The 21,792-nt window shown below is 41.7% G+C and overlaps 2 protein-coding genes across 5 annotated transcripts in view; one reads left to right on the forward strand and one right to left on the reverse strand.

Moving 5' to 3' along the window:
- Positions 1 to 6,768, reverse strand: part of CCT6B (chaperonin containing TCP1 subunit 6B) — a 28,296-nt gene extending 21,528 nt beyond the window's left edge. Inside the window, exons 1-4 of one of the 4 annotated variants that reach the window (XM_077749894.1) lie at positions 6,546 to 6,766; positions 4,816 to 4,879; positions 4,123 to 4,257; positions 567 to 740 (exon numbers count right to left, since the gene is read on the reverse strand). In XM_077749894.1, the coding sequence (XP_077606020.1) occupies positions 567 to 740; positions 4,123 to 4,257; positions 4,816 to 4,879; positions 6,546 to 6,697 (525 nt within the window). In that variant the 5' untranslated portion in view covers positions 6,698 to 6,766. Of the gene's footprint in view, positions 1 to 566; positions 741 to 4,122; positions 4,258 to 4,815; positions 4,880 to 6,545 lie in introns of all 4 variants that reach the window. The other 3 variants (XM_077749891.1, XM_077749892.1, XM_077749893.1) reach the window with 3 other exon arrangements.
- A 77-nt stretch (positions 6,769 to 6,845) lies between these two features.
- On the forward strand, positions 6,846 to 8,272 carry ZNF830 (zinc finger protein 830). The gene has a single exon (XM_077749895.1). The coding sequence runs from the start codon at positions 6,859 to 6,861 to the stop codon at positions 7,969 to 7,971; it is 1,113 nt and encodes a 370-aa protein (XP_077606021.1). The 5' UTR covers positions 6,846 to 6,858; the 3' UTR covers positions 7,972 to 8,272.
- The last annotated feature ends 13,520 nt before the right edge of the window (positions 8,273 to 21,792 follow it).

Here is a 21,792-nt window from a genome sequence, read left to right on the forward strand (position 1 = left end):
ACAAAGCTGAGGAACAATGATGAGATCGAACTATAGCCACCTGATACAAGTCTTCCCAAAATACCCAATCTACTTCTTATATTACATCTATCTTACCTTTAGAAGTAAATAAAACAAAGATGCATTTCCCAGATGTGAATATTATCTATCAGATCAATCATGCTTCATTAAAGTGGTAGCCTTAACAACTTATGTGTCACCTCACATAATAAATATGGACCTCTGGGTTTAAGAGACCGGTACCTCACCCCAATGACATCCACAAGGGATGATCCAAGGGCAGCCAAGCCCCTTTGATTTTACTAAATGAAGGTTTAAGAAGGCAGCCAGGCCCCTTTCATTAACTTTCATGTTAATTTAAAAGAAGGTTTAATATAACATTTTGAAAAAGTACACATACTGTTCTGACCAGTCAAGTCTCAACTATAACTAAGTGTATAAATGTTTGCCTTCCATATTTTGTTTCACACAAAAGAACCACATACAATAGTTGATTCTTATAGGAAAAAGAAAAATATCATGTGTTAGTCGATACTTGTTCTAAATGCAAAAGTTGAGTCACATACTTCTGTTAACACATCAGCCAATTCAGCATGAACTTTAGTTTGCAGAGATGTTTTAGCCACATCTAATAGGATTTCTCTTTTCATCTCTTTGTTAATTTTAACTTCTTCCAAAACTTCAAGTGCTTTTATCTTTGCAGCTTCAAATCCATCAGCTACTATTCTAGGGTGCAGGCCCTGTTATATAAACATAAAACTAAAAATGATACAGTAAGTCATCTAAAGTAAAAGTAACCATCTTCTCCTCTTAACAGCTATGTTTCAAAAAAGTAATATTACCCACATCAATGTCGCTAAATATAAATGTATGTACATAACTTATAAAAGTAATTTTTCAGTGCTTCATATTTAAAATAATCTCAAACTTACAGAAAAATTGTACACCCAGTACAAAACACTACAAAAGTCCTATTTCCAAAAAGTATGACACATTGTCATGTGGTATTCTTCTGAATGGGCACAAAAGAAAAGACTCCTTTAATGCAGAGGAAAAGAACCAACACTGATTTGTAGGAGAATACAGACAGACACCACCTTCACCAAATGTTAACATCACAATAATGGAACAAATGGACATCATGTACTTCCTGATACAATGCATTAAGAACACTACCACACTTCTCCGGTATTTCGTGCCAAAAGTTCATAACTTGAGTCTAATTATGACAGTCAAAACCAAATTGAGGACTTCCTACAAAATAAATGACCTATACTCTAAAGGTAGCAATGTCATAAAACTCGAAATACAGCTCAGGATTATTCCAGTTTAAAAGGGACTAAAGGAGGGCAGCTGGGTGGCTGAGACAGTTAAGCATCCAACTCTTGATTTTGGCTTAGGTCATGATCTCAAAGTTCGTGAGATCCAGCCCCACGTTGGGCTTTGCATGGACAGTGCTGGAGCCTGCTTGGATTCTCTCTCTCCCTCTCTGTCTCTCAAAATAAATAAACTTAAAAAAATTTTTTAAAGAAAGATACACTGAAATATCTAGATGATCATGTCTACAACTTACACCATTCAAAAAAAGTATGTATATACATACATATATGCATACACCATATATATGTTTATATCTGGGAAAGAGAGAAATTATTCTTTGGAATATTCCTGAAACATTTCTCTAGACTTGACATTATAACAAAATATTTTTTTAATTGTTTATTCTGGAAAAAAATAAACTTATTGAAAGCTGGAACTGGGTCTGATTTATTTCTTCTTCCATTCCTTTACATAAATCCTACAATAATTTTTTTAAAGTTAACATTTCTCGAGCATTTGTGCCAGGTACTAATCTAAAAGTCTTATTTCATTTAGTCCTCTCAACACTTATGAAGTGGGTATTATTATTTCTGTTTCACAGATGAAGAAATTGAGGTTTATAGGAATAATGTAATTTGCCTTAGATCACCAGGATATTAAGTGATAGAGCCAGAATTTAAACCTACAAAACCTGACTCCAGAGAACTGTGTTATTAAACATTTTCAAAACATTTCCTCAGTCTCAGTTCTCACAATTTCTCACCAGGACTATGATCCTCTAATATTGATTCCCTTAAAGCTGTCCCCCAAATATTTAAATGCCAATCTGACCAGATCAGTCATTAATATGTTAAAACGAACATTCTTCATGGTTAGTATACTACACGCCCTCTGTGATCCAGCTTCCACCTACTTCTCCTGCCTTTCATTACCGTCCACATCCACAGCACTTTAAACATGGCCAACACCAAAATGCTTGTAGCTTTACACACATACCATGTTACTTCTCTTCTCTGTGCCTGTGCTCGTTTTGTTCCTTCTGCCTGGAATGTCATCCTCCTTATGCCTCATTATTTCCACTGGTTTAAAGTCTCTCATCCTAAAGATTTAACCCAGGTCTTACTTCCTCCAAAGAGTGCTTCCTAATTCAGGCTAGTTTAGGATATCACTCCCTCCGCAGTGTTTCTATCATATCCTGTGCTTAGCTCTCTCACTATACTGCCACAGTATCATCATTATGTCAACGCCCATCAGCATCTCCCCCCTCCCAAACTTTTTTCTAACTAAGCTCTAATCTTGTTTAGGTATCTCTTCCTCCTGGTCTTCAGAGGAACCTACCCTCTCTAGCTAACTCAAGGGGTGGATCCTGATTGGGTTAAGCCAATTCCTCTAAAACGTGTTATTGATTTGGGATGGACACAGACCAAAGTTGGCCCAATTATAAGGGAATGACTTATACTCCATAACTGGGCAAATAGTTTTCTCTTCGCTCTCCTGCTGAGTGTTATTAAAGGAAGCAGGTAGTCCTACTTTTCTCTGACAGTCTTATAATCAGGATGGAAATAAGCTTTATCATGAAACAGCATGGTAAATGGAAGAGCTAAGACACAGAAAAGACCATAGTACTTGATGACTAATAGCCATTTTTAATTAACCAACTTTGTATTTTCTGTAATGGGAGATAACTTATTGTTTAAGTGACTTTTTGTCAAGTTTCTACTGCTTACAGCCAAAAGCATCCTAACTGAGGTACGTTGCAGGTATTGAATTATTAGACAATTCCCATACTAAGAAACGCAAGGAAGTACTAATTTTAGAACTTTGACCAGGTTACATGTTGCTGAAATGGTCCTTGAAAGAAAGGAAAAATCCAAATAATTAGACAAATAAGTAATGCCAAGAAAAGAATATGGATTGAACAAAGGTAATGACATAGAAATGTGTGTAGGGATTTCAGAGGCTAGTGAGTAGCCTGGAGGAGTCTGACTAGGGTAGATGGTTCATAAGGAAGATAAAACTAGAAAAGTAGGTAAATTCACAGTGTGAAAACCTTCAATTATTTTTCTCCAGTTATTTTTTAAAAGATACATAATTTGGTTTTGACTTCATCAGTGATGTTTCCTTTTTTAGGCCATTATTCATGGGTACATTGCTAATTTTTTACCTTCTTATATACCTTAAATATTTCATTTTTTAAAAAAGGAATATAATTCCAATGCAAGGAATTATTCTGGCAAAAAAAAGTTCATTATTACTTCCATTTACAATTAGCCTAAAGTATCCTGATAAAAATTAACTTTTGCCCACTAAACTATTTTAGTAGTGAAAATAACAACAATTTCCCATTCAAAATGGGGGCACCTGGGTGGCTTAGTTGGTTAAGCACCCAACTTTAGCTCAGGTAGTGATCTCACAGTTCGTGGATTTGAGCCCAGCAACAGAGCTTCTGTCTCCCCCTGCTTCTCTGCTCTTCCCCCGACTTCAAAAATAAACATTTAAAAAATGAAGGACAGGGGTGCCTGGGTGGCTCTGTCAGTTGGGAGTCCAACTTTGGCTTGAGTCATGATCTCACAGTCCGTGAGTTCAAGCCCCATGTCAGGCTCTGTGCTGACAGCTTAGAGCCTGGAGCCTGCTTCAGATTCTGTCTCCCTCTCTCTCTGCCCCTCCCCTGCTCACACTCTGTCTCTCTGTCTCTCAAAAATAAATTAAAACATTAAAATTTTTTAATAAGTTAAAATTAAAAGTTTTTATATTTTAAAAATGAAGTACCACATGAATATGAATTCTGTAATATGCTAATACCTCAGATATGTAAATGTCAGCTTGTTTTAGTAACTCTCCAATAATTAGAATGTTGGAAGTAGTACCATCTCCTGTAATGTCATCCTGGGCTGTTGCTACTTTTGCTATCAACGAAGCTGTTGGGTGTTGAATTTGCTGGAAAAAGCAACCAACAGATTAAAAGAGAGAACAAGATTTAAAAAAATAATAGTCCAATGAAAACAAGATAACCTAAGGGCCAACAGTAAAATTAAGAAATAAAATAAGCTTCATTCTACAAGTTCACAAATTCTGTATTATCAATACTTAATAAATGTCAATGCCAAAATTTTTAAATTGAGAACTAATGGGGTTTGAACATTTTACAAGAGTCTTTGCTGCAGAATGCAATGACATTTCCAAAATAACATTAAATCCTTCAATCTCTAAGATGAATATATTTACTAAAATTGCAAAGGATTTTTTTATATTTTCATTACAAAGAACATAATGCAGTGCCTTTAAAAGATGTAACTAATTTTGAAGTATCTCTAAGCTATTACTTGGACTGTATGAAGATTTGAAAACAACCAAAAATATCTTTTATTAAGGTTTAACCCAACAAGTATAACTCATGACTGCAGTATTTAGCTGACAAACTTGGTTTAAAGATATAAAATCTGTACTGTTCTAGGCTTTATTAAAGGTTTATTAAAATCAGCAGCATCAGCTCACCATCTCATGGAGCAGCACATTGCCATCTTTGGTGAGTTTGATGTCACCTGCACCAGAAACAAGCCTGTTCAGAAAACAGTGACATTATTAACCTCAGATGTCAAGAGTCAAGCAAATTATTCTCAGTTCTTCCCAGTCCACTATCCTTAATATCAGGAACTGAGCTTCACCTATGTGCCACAGGGAGATTCCATGGTAACCACCACCATGTATAGCCTGCAGAATCATTTCTCCCCATATGGACTGCTATGACAATTTCATCCCAAATGGAGCATATACAAATTTAAGGGTAACAGAAATTGATGAGTTACGAACAGCAGTTAGGTCCAAGAAAAGTATTTGTTAAGTCTACAAATCACAAATTTGTAAATTTCCTGTAGGGTTTTTAAATTTTGGTGAAATGTTACCATTCATTCACTCAACTTAGTTTTTTCCCTCATCCCTCACATGTATCAGACGGTCAAGTTCTGTCAGTTCTACGACCTATTATTTCTTGAATCGACTCCCTCCTCTCCATGTTCACTGTCATCAACATCTCTAGCCTGGACTACTTAGACAGAATCCTAAGATCTCTGAATTTGAATCTGCCCTCCACCCTATATATCTTTCTAAAAGGCAATGTGACTCAGTCAGTTCCCTGATCAAAAGTCTTTCAGTGATTCTTACAAACATGAAAAAATATATCTTTCAATGAGTTTTATGTTCTTCATCACCTTCAAGGTAAAATGCAGACCATCTGGCAATGACCTAGCTCACCCTTCCCAAACTGGTTTATGTCCATTTTTCCCGGCATCGACCAAATGAGAGCTGGTGGGAAAATACTGTGGTTCCCATAATACACCATGTTTGTTTTCATTTCTGTTGGATTTACACCACTGGGCTTTCTCATTCCTTAACTTACCAGGAGGCCTTTATTCCCTTCTCCAACTGGTGAACTCAGAACTTAATTTTCAAGACTCTGATCAAAAATCTGTTTTTGAGAGGCTTTTCCTTCTCCCTACCATCAGTAATTAGTCCCTTTCCTCAGTATAATCATATTTATGACATATATGATCAATAACATATACACCTTCACCATCTCCGTGTTCCCAGCAATCCATTAGTACCCAGCATCCATTAGTACACAAGCATCCTTTTTCACCGTTAATTTTGCTCATTCCTCTTAGAATGTATCTTCCCCTTACACATTGTTTGCTCTTTTTTCCTCACCCTTCCAAAGAAAATAGTGATGCTAAGTAAATATATGCCGAAAGGGTGAACACATAACAAGAATGTGGCGCAGAGCTTTCAACTTGCCTAAAGACAACTAAGGAAGGGGAACTTGGATTTGCATGCGCGCCATGACCTGTGTGCCCTTAACGCTACAACACACTGCCAAACACAAATCAACCTAAGGGCATCTAGTCTCAAAGGAACAGGGGGGTTAAATGACTTATGTTTCTAAAGAGACACCAGATGAAACGAGTTTCCAACTGCACAAGAGCGTTAACGTGGGCGTGGTGCAGGGATGCGGGGTGGGTGTCACAGCTTCATTCGGAGGCCCTTTCCTCGAAGGCTCTCCTCCAGCCCCAGGCCAGGGATGACCTCAGGGCAAGAATGAGAACAAGGGCAACCAGGCCCACAGGTGCATCCCGTCGCTCCAGGCCCGTCGTGGAACGCCGGCCTCAGAATGCGCAGCGGCACCCAACAAGCCCCCGGCGCCCTAACCGCCGCTCCAACCGCCGTCTCACATTTTCATGGTGCCTTTGGGCCCCAAGTTGGTACGCAGCACATCTTGCAGCCCTCGGGCGGCGCATATGTTGACGGCCAAGGCTTCCTGAGCCCGGGCCACCTCTGCCTTGGAGTTTGTCGCCTTGATCGCAGACATGGCACCTTTGAGCATGCGACCCTGCCGGCAAACACAGCCTCAGCTCGATCCCGAGCGAAATCCCGGCACCCCCGCCCGCGCTCGCGAGCCTTAGCCAATCCTCACCAGGACAGGAAGTGACGACACCACGCCTCGCCCGCACGGAAGCCAGAATCACCTTAGGTCAGGGCGCCAAGATGGCGTCCTCCGCCTCCGCTCGCACTCCGGCTGGGAAGCGAGTGGTGAATCAGGACGAGCTGCGGCGGTTGATGAAGGAGAAGCAGCGTCTGAGCACCAACCGGAAACGGATAGAATCTCCATTTGCGAAGTACAACCGTTTGGGGCAGCTGAGCTGTGCCCTGTGCAACACCCCGGTGAAGAGCGAGCTCCTGTGGCAAACTCACGTCCTGGGAAAGCAGCACCGGGAGAAAGTGGCGGAGCTGAAAGGCGCGAAGGAAGCCACCCAGGGTCCGTCAGCCAGCTCAGTGCCCCAGTCGGCCAAGAGGAAGGTGTCGGAAACGGACGGTCCAGATACCAAAAGACCCAAGGCCTCCTCGCTGCCTCAGGTACAGCCCTCCACATCCGCTTTGTCCACCAACTTTGACAAAGCAGGGAAGGAGTCCACTAGAGCGACCCTCATTAAGGCTTCGGGACTCGGTTTACTTCCCGATTATGAAGATGAGGAAGAGGAGGAGGAGGAAGAGGGAGGAGAAGGGAAAAGGGGGGACCCTGGCAAGCAGCCGCCCGACGCACAGAGCAAGGAACACTTGCTTTCCTCCTCGAGGGAGGCAACAAGTAGTATGCTGCCAAGCGGTTTCTCGGATACAAATCCTCCCAAGGCCCCTTTAATTCCTCATTCAGGGTCAATTGAGAAAGCAGAAATACACGAAAAAGTAGTGGAAAGGAGAGAAAACACAGCGGAAGCGTTACCGGAAGGCTTTTTTGACGACCCTGAGATAGACGCCAGGGTACGAAAGGTTGATGCCCCGAAGGATCAGATGGACAAAGAGTGGGACGAATTTCAAAAGGCCATGAGACAGGTCAATACCATTTCCGAAGCCATAGTTGCCGAAGAGGATGAGGAGGGACGGTTGGACCGGCAAATTGGGGAGATCGATGAGCAGATAGAATGTTACCGTCGGGTGGAGAAGCTTCGGAATCGCCAGGATGAAATAAAAAATAAGCTTAAAGAGGTTCTGACTATAAAAGAACTGCAGAAAAAGGAAGAGGAGAATGTTGACAGCGATGATGAGGGAGAACTACAAGATTTGTTGTCTCAGGATTGGAGGGTAAAGGGGGCTTTATTATAGGGTTTCAAAGACCCAAGATTTCTACACCCTTTACAGTGGTACCAAAAGTGCTGTCTCTGGATATGATATTGGTTACTTCATGCCTAACTGGGTTGTTGAGATACAATGAGCCTGTGAAGATAGCACTTTCGAAAATTGGTGTAAAGTATTTTTGAGGTAAAGTGGGTTTTTTTTAAATTTTCAAGTATTATATACTAAAATGCCAACTTTTTCACACATTTACTTACGTGTATAAATTTGAGTTGTCAAATCTGTAAGCTATAAATATTGTACATAGTTAAATATACATGTACTTACGTAATTCTGTTTTGGAATTTATAAATTAATAGAAGCCGGGCTAGCAGAGAAGCTTTTAGGTGAAAACCAAATGTGGTATTTGGGATGTATTTGGTTTTTTTCTTTTCTTATCCGCTAAATCAACTCAAGAGAGTTGTGCAGGAGGTTGGGGGAGGGGTGTTTTAGTTTAAGAACACTATTCATAAACAGGTAAATCAGGGCAAATCAGTTCTCTGAATATTGTTTCTATTTCAAAAACATTTGCTAGGAGAACATGGTGAAAACATGCCAAACATGACCAACCTCCTTAACCCAAAAGTTTCTCTTGATTAAACCAGTGATTCTTGGGTGTAGGTCCACATGAAGATGACCTACCAAACTTTTGAAAATGTGCGTATGAATCGTCTTGGAGCTTTTAAAAAATTCATATGCCTGAGGCCTACCATTAGAGTCAATAAACCTGGAGTGGGGCCCAGGCATTTGAATTAGTTTTGAAAGCTTCCCAGGTTATCCTAATATACGCCAAAGTTGGAGAGCCGTCTGGCAAAACACATTTATATTTTTTCAGCTTGTTTTTTTAATAACATATTCCTTAAGTTTACTTTTATTTTGTAAATACTACTATTTATTTTTGTCTTTTTCTAAAGATGTTCTTTTTCTTAAGTAATCTCTACATCCACCATGGGGCTTGAACCTATAACCCCGAAATCGAGTTGCATGCTCCACTGACTGAGCCAACCAGGTACCCCCAAGAAATACTACCTTTTATTTAGATCTCATCCAGTCTTCAATTTTATTACATTTTGTAGAAAATTAGGGTTTAGGGGTGCCTGGGTGGCTCAGTCAGTTCAGCATCTGACTTTGGCTCCCGTCATGAACTCACGGTTTGTGAGTTCAAGCTACACTTCGGGCCCTCTGCTGTCAGCACAGAGTACACTCCAGATGCTCTGTCCTCTTCTCTATCCCTCCCTCACAGATTCTCTCTTTCTCAAAAAAAGAAAAAGAACAGAAAATTATTAAGAGTTCACAGGTTCTATCTATTACAGGAAGATAAGTTGTTTTCTCAAGGAGTTACACTTGGCTTGTGCCAGTCCGATTGCTTAAATCACTACTTTTCCCTTTGCAAATAGACCTATTCAAATAGGAAAAAAGGAATTCGCGCTCCAGAGGTAGAAATGCATAGAGCTTACTCAAATGAAAGTGAGCAATAATAAGAGCTGAGATACATAGTTTTTATGGTATAAGCCAGGCATGGTTCTAAGTGCTTTACATTAAAGTCAGTCTAGTTGCTCTAAAGCCCAGGTTTTATGGAGGATAGTACCAAGAGATAAGGAATGAAAAAGCCTGGCTTGAATACTAGATGAAGGGATCTTCCTTTTGGCAATGTAGGAAAGGTGGAAGTTTTTGAACAAAGAATTATATTTGCAAAAAAATACTATGGAAAATGATTTTGTTGCAATGTATAAAGTGGAATGAGGGGCAGCTGGGTGGCTCAGTCAGTTAAGCATCTGCTCTTGATTTCAGCTCAGGTCACAGTCTCATGGCTCATGAGTTTGAGCCCCACATTGGGCTCCATGCTAATGGCGTGGAGACTGCTTAGGATTTTTTCTGTCTCTTTGTCTCCCCCCTGCCGTACCCCGCTCATACACTCGCTCTCATGCTCTCAATTATATAAATAAATATAAATAAACTTTAAAATGGAACAAGTGTGGATAGGGGAGAAAGAAGTTGAGAGACTACTTGGAAACTACATTTTAAAAACAAAGTGAGCAAGACTTGGATTAGTTATGGACCGAGAGAAAAGGAATAAAATTGAAAAACTTCACAGGAAGGACTAACATTTTAGTGACTGGAGATAGAAGAAAAACAGGAGGGATAAAGATGGAATTTAAAGGTTTGGGGTTTTTTGTGTGGGTGACTAAAGGCAATCTAATACTTTACATGTTAACTATTTTGCTGTCTTTGGCAAAAAGTCTGTTTTCTTGATCTGCCAGATGGTAATAGCAACTTCAATTTGATAACATAGGATATGCCTGCCTTAAATGAATAAACCCACAGGTACTCACAATTTTCTATCACTTTATTATTTTAGAATGAGGAAGTGCTAAGGTGGGCTTGAGTAGTAAGCCCTGTTCTACGTTGGCGTAAGAAAGAGGCTAGGCTGATGGTCTAGTGGAGTACTATCCTTTAAAAATACAATGTAGGGGTGGCTGCGTGGCTCCATTGGTTAATCATCGACTCTTGGTTTCAGTTCAGGTCACGATCTCATGGTTTCATGAGTTCAAGCTGCGCATAAGGCCCTGTGCTAGCAGCGCAGATACGATGTAAGCCACATGAAAGTAAAAAGAAATGTGAAATTTGTTTTAATGTATTTTGTTTTATACACTATATCTAAAACATTCACTTTTCAATATATAATCAATATTTAAATATTACTGAAACAGTTTACATTTGGGGGTTCTACGTTTCTGAAACCTGGGCGTATCTAACAGCACATTGCAGTTGGGACTGGCTCCATTTCCAGTGTGAGCCATATGTGACGAATGGCTACAATAAAGGATACTATGTACTTAGAAAGGTGTGCAGGTAGAAAAATAAAACATGCACAGGAGGTAGTGAGCAGACCAGTTTAGAGCAGAATGTTCATTCCAAACAACAGTGGAAGCTATGATCAGAAAGGTAGATTATGAACCATTATGGAAGATCTTGAATGCCATGCTCTAAGGGGTTGGAACTTTATCTCAGTTAACAATTGAGTATCCTTGAGACACTTGACAACTGTGTTGTAACACAGTTAAAGAGTGCTAGGTGTACGTTACTACACATATAAATAGCATTGACTGTTGAAGAGGGACAGAATGCTCTCAAAACCTGCTCCCAATGCTCTGTATCCCAAAGAATGAGTGGTGGGGCCCTGAACAAAATCAAGGGAATCCTTGTTGGATTTGAGATCAATGTGAATAGCCACAGGGGTTAGTGGATCCTTTCTGATCCTCCACACATTGGGAGAGCTCCTTTATGCCTCTTTAAACTGGGTCAAATAGGTTCTGGCATTAGACTAAATCCACCAAAGATCCTAAACTGTAAGACTTAGCCCCACGGATTTCCTGCAGTTACTATTCTCTTTTTACAGAACCCCCTAATTTAGCCAACAGTATATTAGAGTTACTGCAAATGCTACAGAGGTAATCCTCTCACCAATTCACATACTAATTTAATGTAGTTCCCCTGCGTTGAGGAGGAAAAAAGCTAATTTAACTAGCCTTCAAGCATAAATTTGCCCAGCGCCTTACAACTTACCAAATGCTTTCGCATTTGTATTTCATATAATGATGAAACTAATGACTACTCTTTACACAAGGAAACAAGAGGCTGTGGAATTAGAATTCCAGGAAAAAAATAATATAGGCCTAAAACCTTTAATAGTAACTCACTAGATTCCTATGTAGCAATAGGAAGAACGGAGGAATTGGCAAGAGACAACAGAAAACACAGGTTCAAGTTCCCAGTCTACATTTTAACGGTTAGTAATCTTAGGCAAGTCACATCTCTAAACCTTAGTGCATATTACTGTCAAATGAGGATACCTCACAGGTCAAATGACACATGCATGTGATAGGGATTTATAAATTGAAGTGCAATAAATGTCTGGTCCCCACGTACAATGGTACTATTTCATGTACGATGTTTTGACTTTACAAGGGTGGGAAAGCAACACATTCTGTAGAAACTGAACTTCCAATTTTGAATTGTGGGCCACCTGGGTGACTCAGTTGAGCATCGGACTCTTGATTTCAGCTCAGATCATGATCCGAGGGTCGTGGGATTGAGCTCCACATCAGGCTCTGGGTTGAGTGTGGAGCCCATTTAAGATTCTTCCTCTCCCTGTTTCCATTAGGGCAACTAGGTAAAGGGCTTGTGGGACCTGTGTTATTTCTTTTTTTTTTTTTTAATTTTTTTTTATTTATTTCTAGGAGAGAGAGAGAGACAGCATGAGCAGGGGAGGGTCAGAGAGAGAGGGAGTCACAGACTCTGAAACAGGCTCCAGGCTCTGAGCTGGCAGTCAGCACAGAGCCCGACGTGGGGCTCGAACCCACAAACTGCGAGATCATGACCTAAGCGAAAGTCGGACGCTTAACCGACTAAGCCACCCAGGCACCCCAAGACCTGTGTTATTTCTTACAACTGCCTGTGAATCCATAATTATCCCAAAATGAAAGTTTAATTAAAAAAAAATTCTCCCTCTCCCTGTGCCCCACTCACAAGTTTTCTTTAGAAATGAATGAATGAATAAAACTTTATTTGAATTGTGCGTTTGAATCTTCTGGTCTAGTGATAGGCAGTGTGATACTCTCGTGATACTGGGCAGCAGCAGTGAGCCACAGCCACCAGTCAGCCGCATAATCACAAGTTTAAACAACTGATACACTGACAGCCATTCTGTACTCCTACAACTAATCTGTTCTTCACATTGAAGTATTCAATAAATTCTATGAAGTATTCAGTACTTTATTATAAAATAGGCTCTGTGTTAGATTTTGCTCAACTGTAAGCCCATATAAGTGTTCAGATCATGTTTAAGGTAGCCTAGGCTAAGCTATGACGTTCAGTAGGTTGGCTGTTAAGATACATTTTCAACTTACAGTATTTTTTTAAAAAAATTTTTTTAATGTTTATTTTATTTTTGAGATAAGAGACAGAGCATGAGAGAGGAAGGGCCAAAGAGGGAGGGAGACACAGAATCAGAAACAGGCTCCAGGCTCCAAGCTGTCAGCACAAGCCAAAGGCAGGGCTCTCAAACTCACAAACCATGAGATCATGACCTGAGTCAAAATCAGACATTTAACCGACCAAGCCACACAGATGTCCCTCAACTTACAGTATCTTCAACTTATGATGGCTTTATTGGGACTTACCATAGAGTTACATCCTAATAAACCCATCCTAAGTCGAAGAAGATGGACTGGTCTTACCCTGCCCCATGCTAACTTGATTTTAGGCTAATAATTTAATGCCCTTTAGTTCCCTCTTTGAAACTGAGGTAATTAGAGTAATGATTTACTTGAGATTTCTTTTTAACTCCAGATATTTAATTTTGCCATGAGACAAGTGGCATCTCACCTTTTAAACATTTTTAAAGTCATTCAATTGATCATCTGGAGACAGATGGCTAAAGTACTGTTGCTTTTACTTACAAGATTTGCCCAGCGTAGTCCCATTTGTCTTGGTGTAATTATGAATAGTGCTCCCCACCCACCCTTCACCCTCAACACTGTCCTTTTCTGGAGGTATATATACTCACCTACCTAAAATATTTATAGGAAGAAAAACCGCTTTCTAATGAACACGGAATGGAAGGTCTTAATGAAAATAGCATGTTTCATTAACAGGAAATTGGCTGGTTACTTGGCTGGATGTTCACGTGTAGGAATGGTGGCTAGACAGATGGTTTTACTTTTTTTTTAAGTTTATTTTTGCTAATTTTGAGAGCGCGCATGCATACACAAGTTGTGGGAGCGCCTGGGTGGCTCAGTCGGTTAAGCGCCAACTTCGGTTCAGGTCATGACCTCACGGTTCGTGGGTTCGAGCCCCACGTTGGGCTCTGTACTAACAGCCAACTCAGAGCCTGGAGCGTGCTTCCAATTCTGTGTCTCCCTCTCTCTCTCTGACCCTTCCCTGCTCATGCTGTCTCTCTCTCTCAGAAATAAATAAAACATTAAAAAAAATTTTTTTAAGTTTATTTTGCTAATTTTGAGAGAGCGCGTGCAGACACAAGTTGGGGGGGTGGGCAGAGAGAGAGGGAGGGAGAGAATCCCAAGTAGGCTCCACATTCAGGCAAAGCCTAACTCGGGGGGTGGGGCTTGATCCTATGTCTGTGAGACCATGATCTGAGCCAAAATCAAGAGTCCTATGCTTTGGAGGACCTGGGTGGCTCAGTCGGTTAAGTGTCTAACTCTTGATTTCAGCTCAGGTCATGATCTCACTGTTCAGAGTCTGCTTAGGATCCTCTCTCACCTTCTCTCTCTGCCCCTCCCCTTCCCTCTCTCAAAATAAACAACAACAACAAAAAAGCTTAACCGACTGACCCACCCACACACCTCTAGACAGATAATTTTAGATTGCTTTTTTAATACTAAGCCTAGTAGCCTGTATGATATCAGGAATTAATTGAGAAGCTTTAAATATGAACAGGAAAAAAAAAATCCCAAAACTCTGTGTTCTATTTTCTTTTTTTTTTCCCCTGCATTCTATTTCCTATCTACACTTCCTCCCTCAGTGATCTCATCCATTCCCATGAGTTTAAATATCACCTATATACTGATGAGTCCCAATTTACATCCTCAGCCTTGACCCTTCTCCTGAGAGTCATCCTTCATTCCCTTTTATTCCCCCAAATCTAATGTATTAGCCAAATCCTGACAGGTCTCCCTCTAAAATATGTCCAGAATCTGTGTACTACTTTCTGTCTCCACTGGTCCTAGCCACCGTCTCTTGCATGAGTGTTACCTGTTCCCTCACACACACCCTAGCCACACTCAGTTATCAAAGAGTGATCTTTTTAAGTTTATTTAGAGAGAGAGATAGGGAGAGAGAGAATTCCAAGCAGGCTCCACACTGTTAGCACAGAGCCTGACACAGGGTTCAAACTCACAAATCATGAAACCATGACCCAAGCCAAAATCAAGTCAGGTGCTTAACCGACTGAGCCACCCACATGCCCCAAGAGTGATCTTTTAAAAATTTAGGTCATCAGTCAGTTCAGCATCCAACTTCACTCGGTTCAGGTCACAATTCTCAGTTCGTGAGTTTGAGCCCTGCATCAGTCTCTGTGCTTACAGCTCAGAGCCTGGAGCCTGCCTCAGATTCTCTGTCTCCCTCTCTCTCTGCCCCTCCTCCGCTCACATTCTGTCTGTCTCAAAAATAAATAAACATTTAAAAAATTGGGGGAAGGCGCCTGGGTGGCTCAGCCAATTTCAGCTCAGGTAATGATCTCATGGTTCTTGGGTTCGAGCCCTGCATGGGGCTCTGTGCTGACAGCTCAGAGCCTGGAGCCTAATTCAGATTCTGTGTCTCCCTCTCTCTCTGCCCCTCCTCCACTTGCACTCTGTCTCTGTCTCTCGAAAATAAATAAACATTAAAAAAATTGAATTTAGGTCAAGTCACTGTCACTTAAAACCATTATATGCTTCCATTACACTTGGGGGGGAAAATCCAGGCCCTTATTAAGCTCAAATGGTGCTCACCATTTGCTGATTCAAATGTCTACTACTATGAACTAATGACCGACCACAAGCCGCACTAAAGGTTGATGGAAAGGGCAGGAGAGCATAACTGCTCTATGTTGAAATCAGTTGTTATCATTCAATAGTGGGCTGGCATGGCCACGTTACAAGTCAGGATTTTGTTTAGTGAAATCTCAAAATGATCTTGTAGGCTAAGTGAAATCCATAGGGTCTCACTTCTAACTTCATCCGCTACACTCTCCGCCCTTTATTCTCCATGTCCCGGTTCTCATTGGCTAACTTTCTACCCCTCAGACATCCCATTTTAGGACCTCCACCTCACAGTTCCCTCTGCTTAGAACCCGACTTCAAATAGCATGGCAATCTTATTCTGTGCTCAGCCCTGATGATTCTCTCTCAGATAATATAAACAGCCATCTCTGGACCTCTTGTTGCATCATTCTAGGAGTTCATTAACTTTACCACTATCTTGAATTAGCTTGTGTATTTGCACATGAATTAGGTCTCTCCCCCACCAGAAGGTAAACTCCACTAGGGCAGGGGGCTCGTCTGTCTTGCCCACATCCTAAAATAATGCCAAACAACAGAGTTCAATAAATATCCACTGAATGAATAATACCCACATAGCAGAAAGTTGCTTGGAAACGTGGAAAAAAGACCAAGCTACCTCATGGAAGTCAGAACCAGAACGAAAGTCAATTCAGAGGCCTAAAGGGCTGAGAAATCTCCTACCTTGTGTGTCCCTTGTCTGGCACAAGAAGTTGTTACCCATTCTAAGAGCAGCAGCGCAAGGACGTATCCACAAAAGCCTCTGGAGTGCAGTGGGCCACCTCTGCATTTAGCAGCTAATGAGAATTCTTCATGGCACCAAACAAGCAAAGAGGGATACCCATATGCCAGTAGAAGCTAGTGGGCAGCCTAGCCTGTGTGCCCAGAGGCCTCTTAAATGGAGGAAAGGAGGAATAAAGCGATTCTGTAACAGAGTGAAATCAAAAAGTCAGCAACGACACACTGCTTCCCAGCTGCTCTAGGCCCTCGGTCCTCTTGTCTGCCACCATTTCATTTGGCTCCTCCTCCTGTCACTTGGCAGTCAAAGCTATTTCAGGGTGAGTTTGCACTCAGCCATCCTTCATTAAAATCATCCCCAGTCTCTCAGAGGACAAAAGGAGTTCCATCCGTCTGACTATACCTCCCTTTTGCTCACAGCATTTGGCCAGCTTCGCGCACACTCGGGAGCCAGCTGTCACCTTTAGGGGAGTTCAGAGGACCACACTGGTCGAGTGGTTGATGGTGGGGCTTATTGCTGTTTTCGTTGTGTGCATGTGCACGGTTTATTTGCTTGTTGTTCTGCCAAATGTGGTTATAAGAGAGAATCGACCAAGCCAGGTTGTCAGGTTATTATTAATAATAGCTACCATTTACCAGATCCCTACCATGTTGGCTCTAAGCTAGGGTTTGACATGCAGTCTCTCTAATCCTCACAACAGCCTGTAAGTATGTAATATCTTCATTTGACAAATGAGGAGACCAACGCTCAGAAGTGAAGGAACTTGCTCAAGGCAACAATCCCAAAGTCCCCACTATTACCCTGCATCATTATTACTTAACATCACCTTATATTTACATGGTGAGTGTATCTTTATTCACTGCCTCCAATTCAGTTTTCTTCAAGTCTCCATACCCCCCGGAGGTAAAACAACTGCTATCACCTCCATTTTAGACATCTAATGACTTGTCCAAGGTCACTCAGCAACTGCTAAAGTAAGACTAGATGTAACTTGATTCCCTCTACTATTTAACAGAGAAATGTGGGAAAGGGGAGAAGATCCCCCCAAAATAGCAAGATTTAAGACTAGGGAAGTTTGCTATCAACATTAAGAGAACTCGGTGCCGTTCAGAGACCTTGGGTGGGTTGGAAGCTATATTTTTTGAAGTTTGTTAATAGATTCTGTCCACACTGCCCCGCCCTCCTCCGTTTCACTGGCAATAAACTTTATTCTTTTTTTTTTTTTAATGTTTTATTTGCTTCTGAGAAAGAGAGCACAACCAGGGAAGGGGCAGAGAGAGGAACAGAAGACTTAAAAGTGGGCTCCCCGCTGACAGCCATGAGCCCAATGCAGGGCTCAAACTCACGAAACGTGAGGTCATGACCTCAGCTGAAGTTGAATGCTCAACCAACTGAGCCACCCAGGAGCCCCAATAAATTTTACTGTAGTGGTCTCTGATGAGAGCAAGCATAATGACTTCAGTTTCCAGACATTGCAACTGGTAAACAGACCATGCCCTGTGATCCGCTGCTTTTTAACTATGCAATCTTGGGTAGGTTACCTCTTCATTTCCTCGACTACAGGGAGAGTAATAGTTCTACCTTCTAGAATTACTGAGGGGATTAAATGAATTTCAAGGCATGTACATGCTTTTAGTACAAATAATGCTTTTGAATAAATGAGTGAAGACCTGACCCTTAGATTCAAGAAAACTACGAACTGGTTGTATTGTAAATAGTATAAGAAATTGAGCACGACTGAGATGTCTGGGTAGCTCAGTCAGTTAAGCGCCAAATTCTTGGTTTTGGCTCAGGTCATGATCTCACGGTTCATGAGTTCAAGCCCTGCATCAGGTTCAGCACAGAGCCTGCCTGGGATTCTCTCTCTCCCTCTGTCTCTCAAAATAAATAAACTTAAAAAAAAATTTTTTTTAATTGAGCAGGACCCAGTTATTTATTAAACTATTGGTATAGGCAGTAGAAAGAGGGCTAGTCGAAAGTGTACAGTCTGACTTTTCCCATTGACTAGCTTTGTGTTATTTATCTAGTCAATTTGCTCCTCAAGCCTTAATTTTACCATCTCTGGGTATTATGCTATCTGGGTACTCCCTAAGGCTTCTACCACCTCTGTTGATCACTGTGATATTGTGATTTATAATAAGAGATATATATTTTGGCCTTTGTCCCTATTTCTGGCATAGATATAAAATCCTTGGAATTTCCTAAGTGATTAGTATGGTAAGAGTGACAAAGGTGTCATTTGTTACTCAAAACAAGCCCCTTTCAACCCCCGCAGAGTTTATGATCATTTGGTGACTTCTGGGCAGCCCCTAAGGTTATGTGCTGGTTGCCAGGGGAAGCAAACTTGTGATTAGAAAGTTGGAACTTTCAGCACCCGTCCCCCATCTCTGGGAAGGGAGGGGGCTAGAGATTCAGTTCGATCACCGATAGCCAGCAATTTAATCAATTGCATCTTTGTGAGAAACTCTCTATAAAAACCTGAAAGGATGAGGTTTGAGAGCTTCCAGGTCTGTGAATACATCGAGGTACTGGGAGGGTGGCATGTCCAGAGAGGGCACAGAAGCTCTGTACTCCTTCCCACACACCTTGCCCTATGCACCTCTTCCATCTGTCTGTTTCTGAGTTATATCCTTTCATTTATCTCCTTACTTTAAAGTTTATTTATTTTTGAGAGAGAAAAAAATACAAGTGGGGGAGGGGCAGAGAGGGAGAGGGAGAGTATCACAAGCAGGCTACACACTATCAGTGTGAAGCCAGATGCGGGGCTTAAACCCATCAACCATGAGATCATGACCTGAGCTGAGGTCGGACACTTAATGGACTGAGCCACCCACGTGCCCCGATTTATATCCTTTGATAATGAACAGGTAATCCCGCAAGTAAACGGTTTTCCTGAGTTCTGTGAGTTGGTCTACCACATTTACGAAGCCCACAGAGGGGGCCTGGGAAGCTCTGACTTCCAGGTGGTCAGTACAAAGCCCAGGTGACAATTTGGCCTTGGGACTGGCATCTGAAGTGGGGGAAGGAGTCAGTCTCATGGGACTGAGCCCTTAACCGAAACCCTTTCATTGCTGGATTAGACAACCTACGTCTGGTGTTGCAAAGTGAAGTAGTTTTCAGAGTATTGTCTGTAATGCAAATGGAAACAATTGGAATTTTTTCTTTACTATCACCTAGACCAAGACAGAAGCTGAAGGCAGGAGAGGGTGAGCACAGTGGGCTGCACGTTCAGAAGGTTCAGTAAGAGGGCATGGGTGGAAGCTCCCAGAAGAGAGAAGGGTAGGCCCTCTCCTGATGTAAACGAAATGGCATGAGACACAAGAGAGGAAGGAAGCGTTCAACCTGATCTTCAGCCTGTACTGTCATACCCAAACTGGAGAATCGGCTGCCACCAAGGCTACCACTCAGCCAGCCTAGAGTTCCCCGGAGAAGACAGAGCTTAGGTTTGCTTCCCAAATAGGCTCATCTCTTTATAAATTTCCCCTTTGAAAATTATTAATTTGCCTCCTAAAATATATGACTAGAAAACCCACCCCTGAACTTTAGGGAAGATGGTAGCAACTTTGAGGCCCCCTCACTCTGTATTTGTGACCTCAATCATTGGGTTGAGGGTCCCAAACCCTGCCCCCTGTCTCTGTGTCATGGATCAGCTATTCCCAGAGGCACACTGGACCCTTGATTGCGCTCGTCCCCGTCCTACTTCAACCTGGCAGCTGTAGTACAAAGATATTTCAAGGAGAGGCCAAGAAACCCCGCTGGTTAAGAACCAACCTCCACAGCCTTTATTGAAAATAAAGAGCCATGGGCTGATTTGAATTATTACATCTTCCTACAGCTGTTGCCTTTTAAATATTTATCCTGGCAAACACCATCACCTTTTTTTTACAACTTATTTTAATTGTGTGACTATTAAGCAAACCAAACCGTAAAATTGGCTGTGTGTTGAGATTTATGTGATTCATAGACCAGAGCTTATTAAAAAGGGAATCTACTGAGTGTAAACTAGCTTCGTGAGTGCCCCACACCGTTTCTAGGAAGGTGTGAAGCCTTTTTCCTATTCCTGCCTGTGGCTGCCAAGCTTCCATAGTGAGTAGCATAAAAAATGAACAGAATCAACCCATTTCCCTCTAATTTTTTTCTCTCCCTAACAATCCTAGTGAGCCTAAACTGGAAGTCAGGGATGTTACAGGTTTTTTGTTTTTATTCTTGTTTTTTTTGAGAGACTGAGAGAAACAGAGCACAAGCAGAGGAGGGGCAGAGAGAGAGGGAGACACAGAATTCGAAGCAGGCTCCAGGCTCCAAGCTGTCAGCACAGAGCCCGACACGGGGCTTGAACCCACGCTATGAGATCACGATCTGATCTGAGCCGAAGCCGGATGTTTAACCAACTGAGCCACTCAGGCGCCCCATGTCACAGTCTTAAGGGGGATGGCACAAGCTCTGGGAGACACACCAACAGAATCCATGCCCTGGAGGATTTGGCAGCAACATCTAAGGGAAGGATTTAATCATGTGGACTTTGAATAACTAGGAACAGGTAGGAGGTACCCTGCTTATTTGTCACCAAGGTCATTTTTCGTTTGGATCATGGAATTGCTTTAGGTCTTCAATAAAAGTTCTCCCTTAAAAAATCCACTTCAGGGGCGCCTGAGTGGCTCAGTCAGTTAAGCGTCTGACTCTCGGTTTCCGCTCAGGTCGTGATCTCATGGTTTGTGTGTTTGAGCCTCATTAGGCCATGCATTCACAGCACAGAGCGTGCTTGGGATTCTGTCTCTCTCTCTGCCCCTCTCCCACTATCTTTCTCTCAAAAATAAAAATAAACTTAAAAAAAAAAAGAAAAATGCTCTTAGAAAAATTTACATGAATACTTGATTACACTTTTACTGTTACCACCCAAGCTGCCCTCATTTTCCCCTGTACTTTTATAGTAGCCAGCTAATTCATCTCCCAGTTTCTCTACACAGCAGCCAGAATGATAGCAATCCTGGTAAACCTAAGTCAGATCAGGATACTTCTCTGCTCAATACAATCCACTGGCTTCCCATTTTACCTGCAATAAAAGGCAACAGAACTATCTATAGAACTTGTTTCTGGATACTCTTCTGACCTCATCTCCAGCTCCTCAACCTTAACTCTTGCTGCTGTATGCACACCTATCTCCTTGCTGATCTCATAACTTAACTGACACATCCTGGCTTCTGGGCCTTTACTTGCTATTCCCTGTAAGCTAGACCACCACTGTGGCTCCCATTCATCCTTTCCAGTCTTTACTCAGTTGTTACTTTGTTGGTGAGGCCTTCCTGACCACTGTGGGTTTCATTTTTAAGTTTATTTATTTTGAGAGAAAGAGAGGACAGGCTGGGGAAGGACACCAAGAGGGAGAGAGAGAATTCCAAGCAGCCTCTGTGCTGTCAGCGCAGAGCCCCACATGGGGCTGGAACTCACAAGTCAGAAGCTTAACTCACTGAGCCACTTAGGTGCTCCTTAACCACTGTGTTTAAAGCCGCACCCCAA

The sequence above is a fragment of the Crocuta crocuta genome, unplaced genomic scaffold (genome assembly GCF_008692635.1).
Source record: "Crocuta crocuta isolate KB4526 unplaced genomic scaffold, BGI_CrCroc_1.0 scaffold149, whole genome shotgun sequence".
Lineage (NCBI taxonomy): Eukaryota > Metazoa > Chordata > Mammalia > Carnivora > Hyaenidae > Crocuta > Crocuta crocuta.

What these genes read in the sequence shown, in the direction of transcription:
- ZNF830 (XM_077749895.1), top strand. Translation starts at nt 6,859, where the DNA reads ATGGCGTCCTCCGCCTCCGCTCGCACTCCGGCTGGGAAGCGAGTGGTG.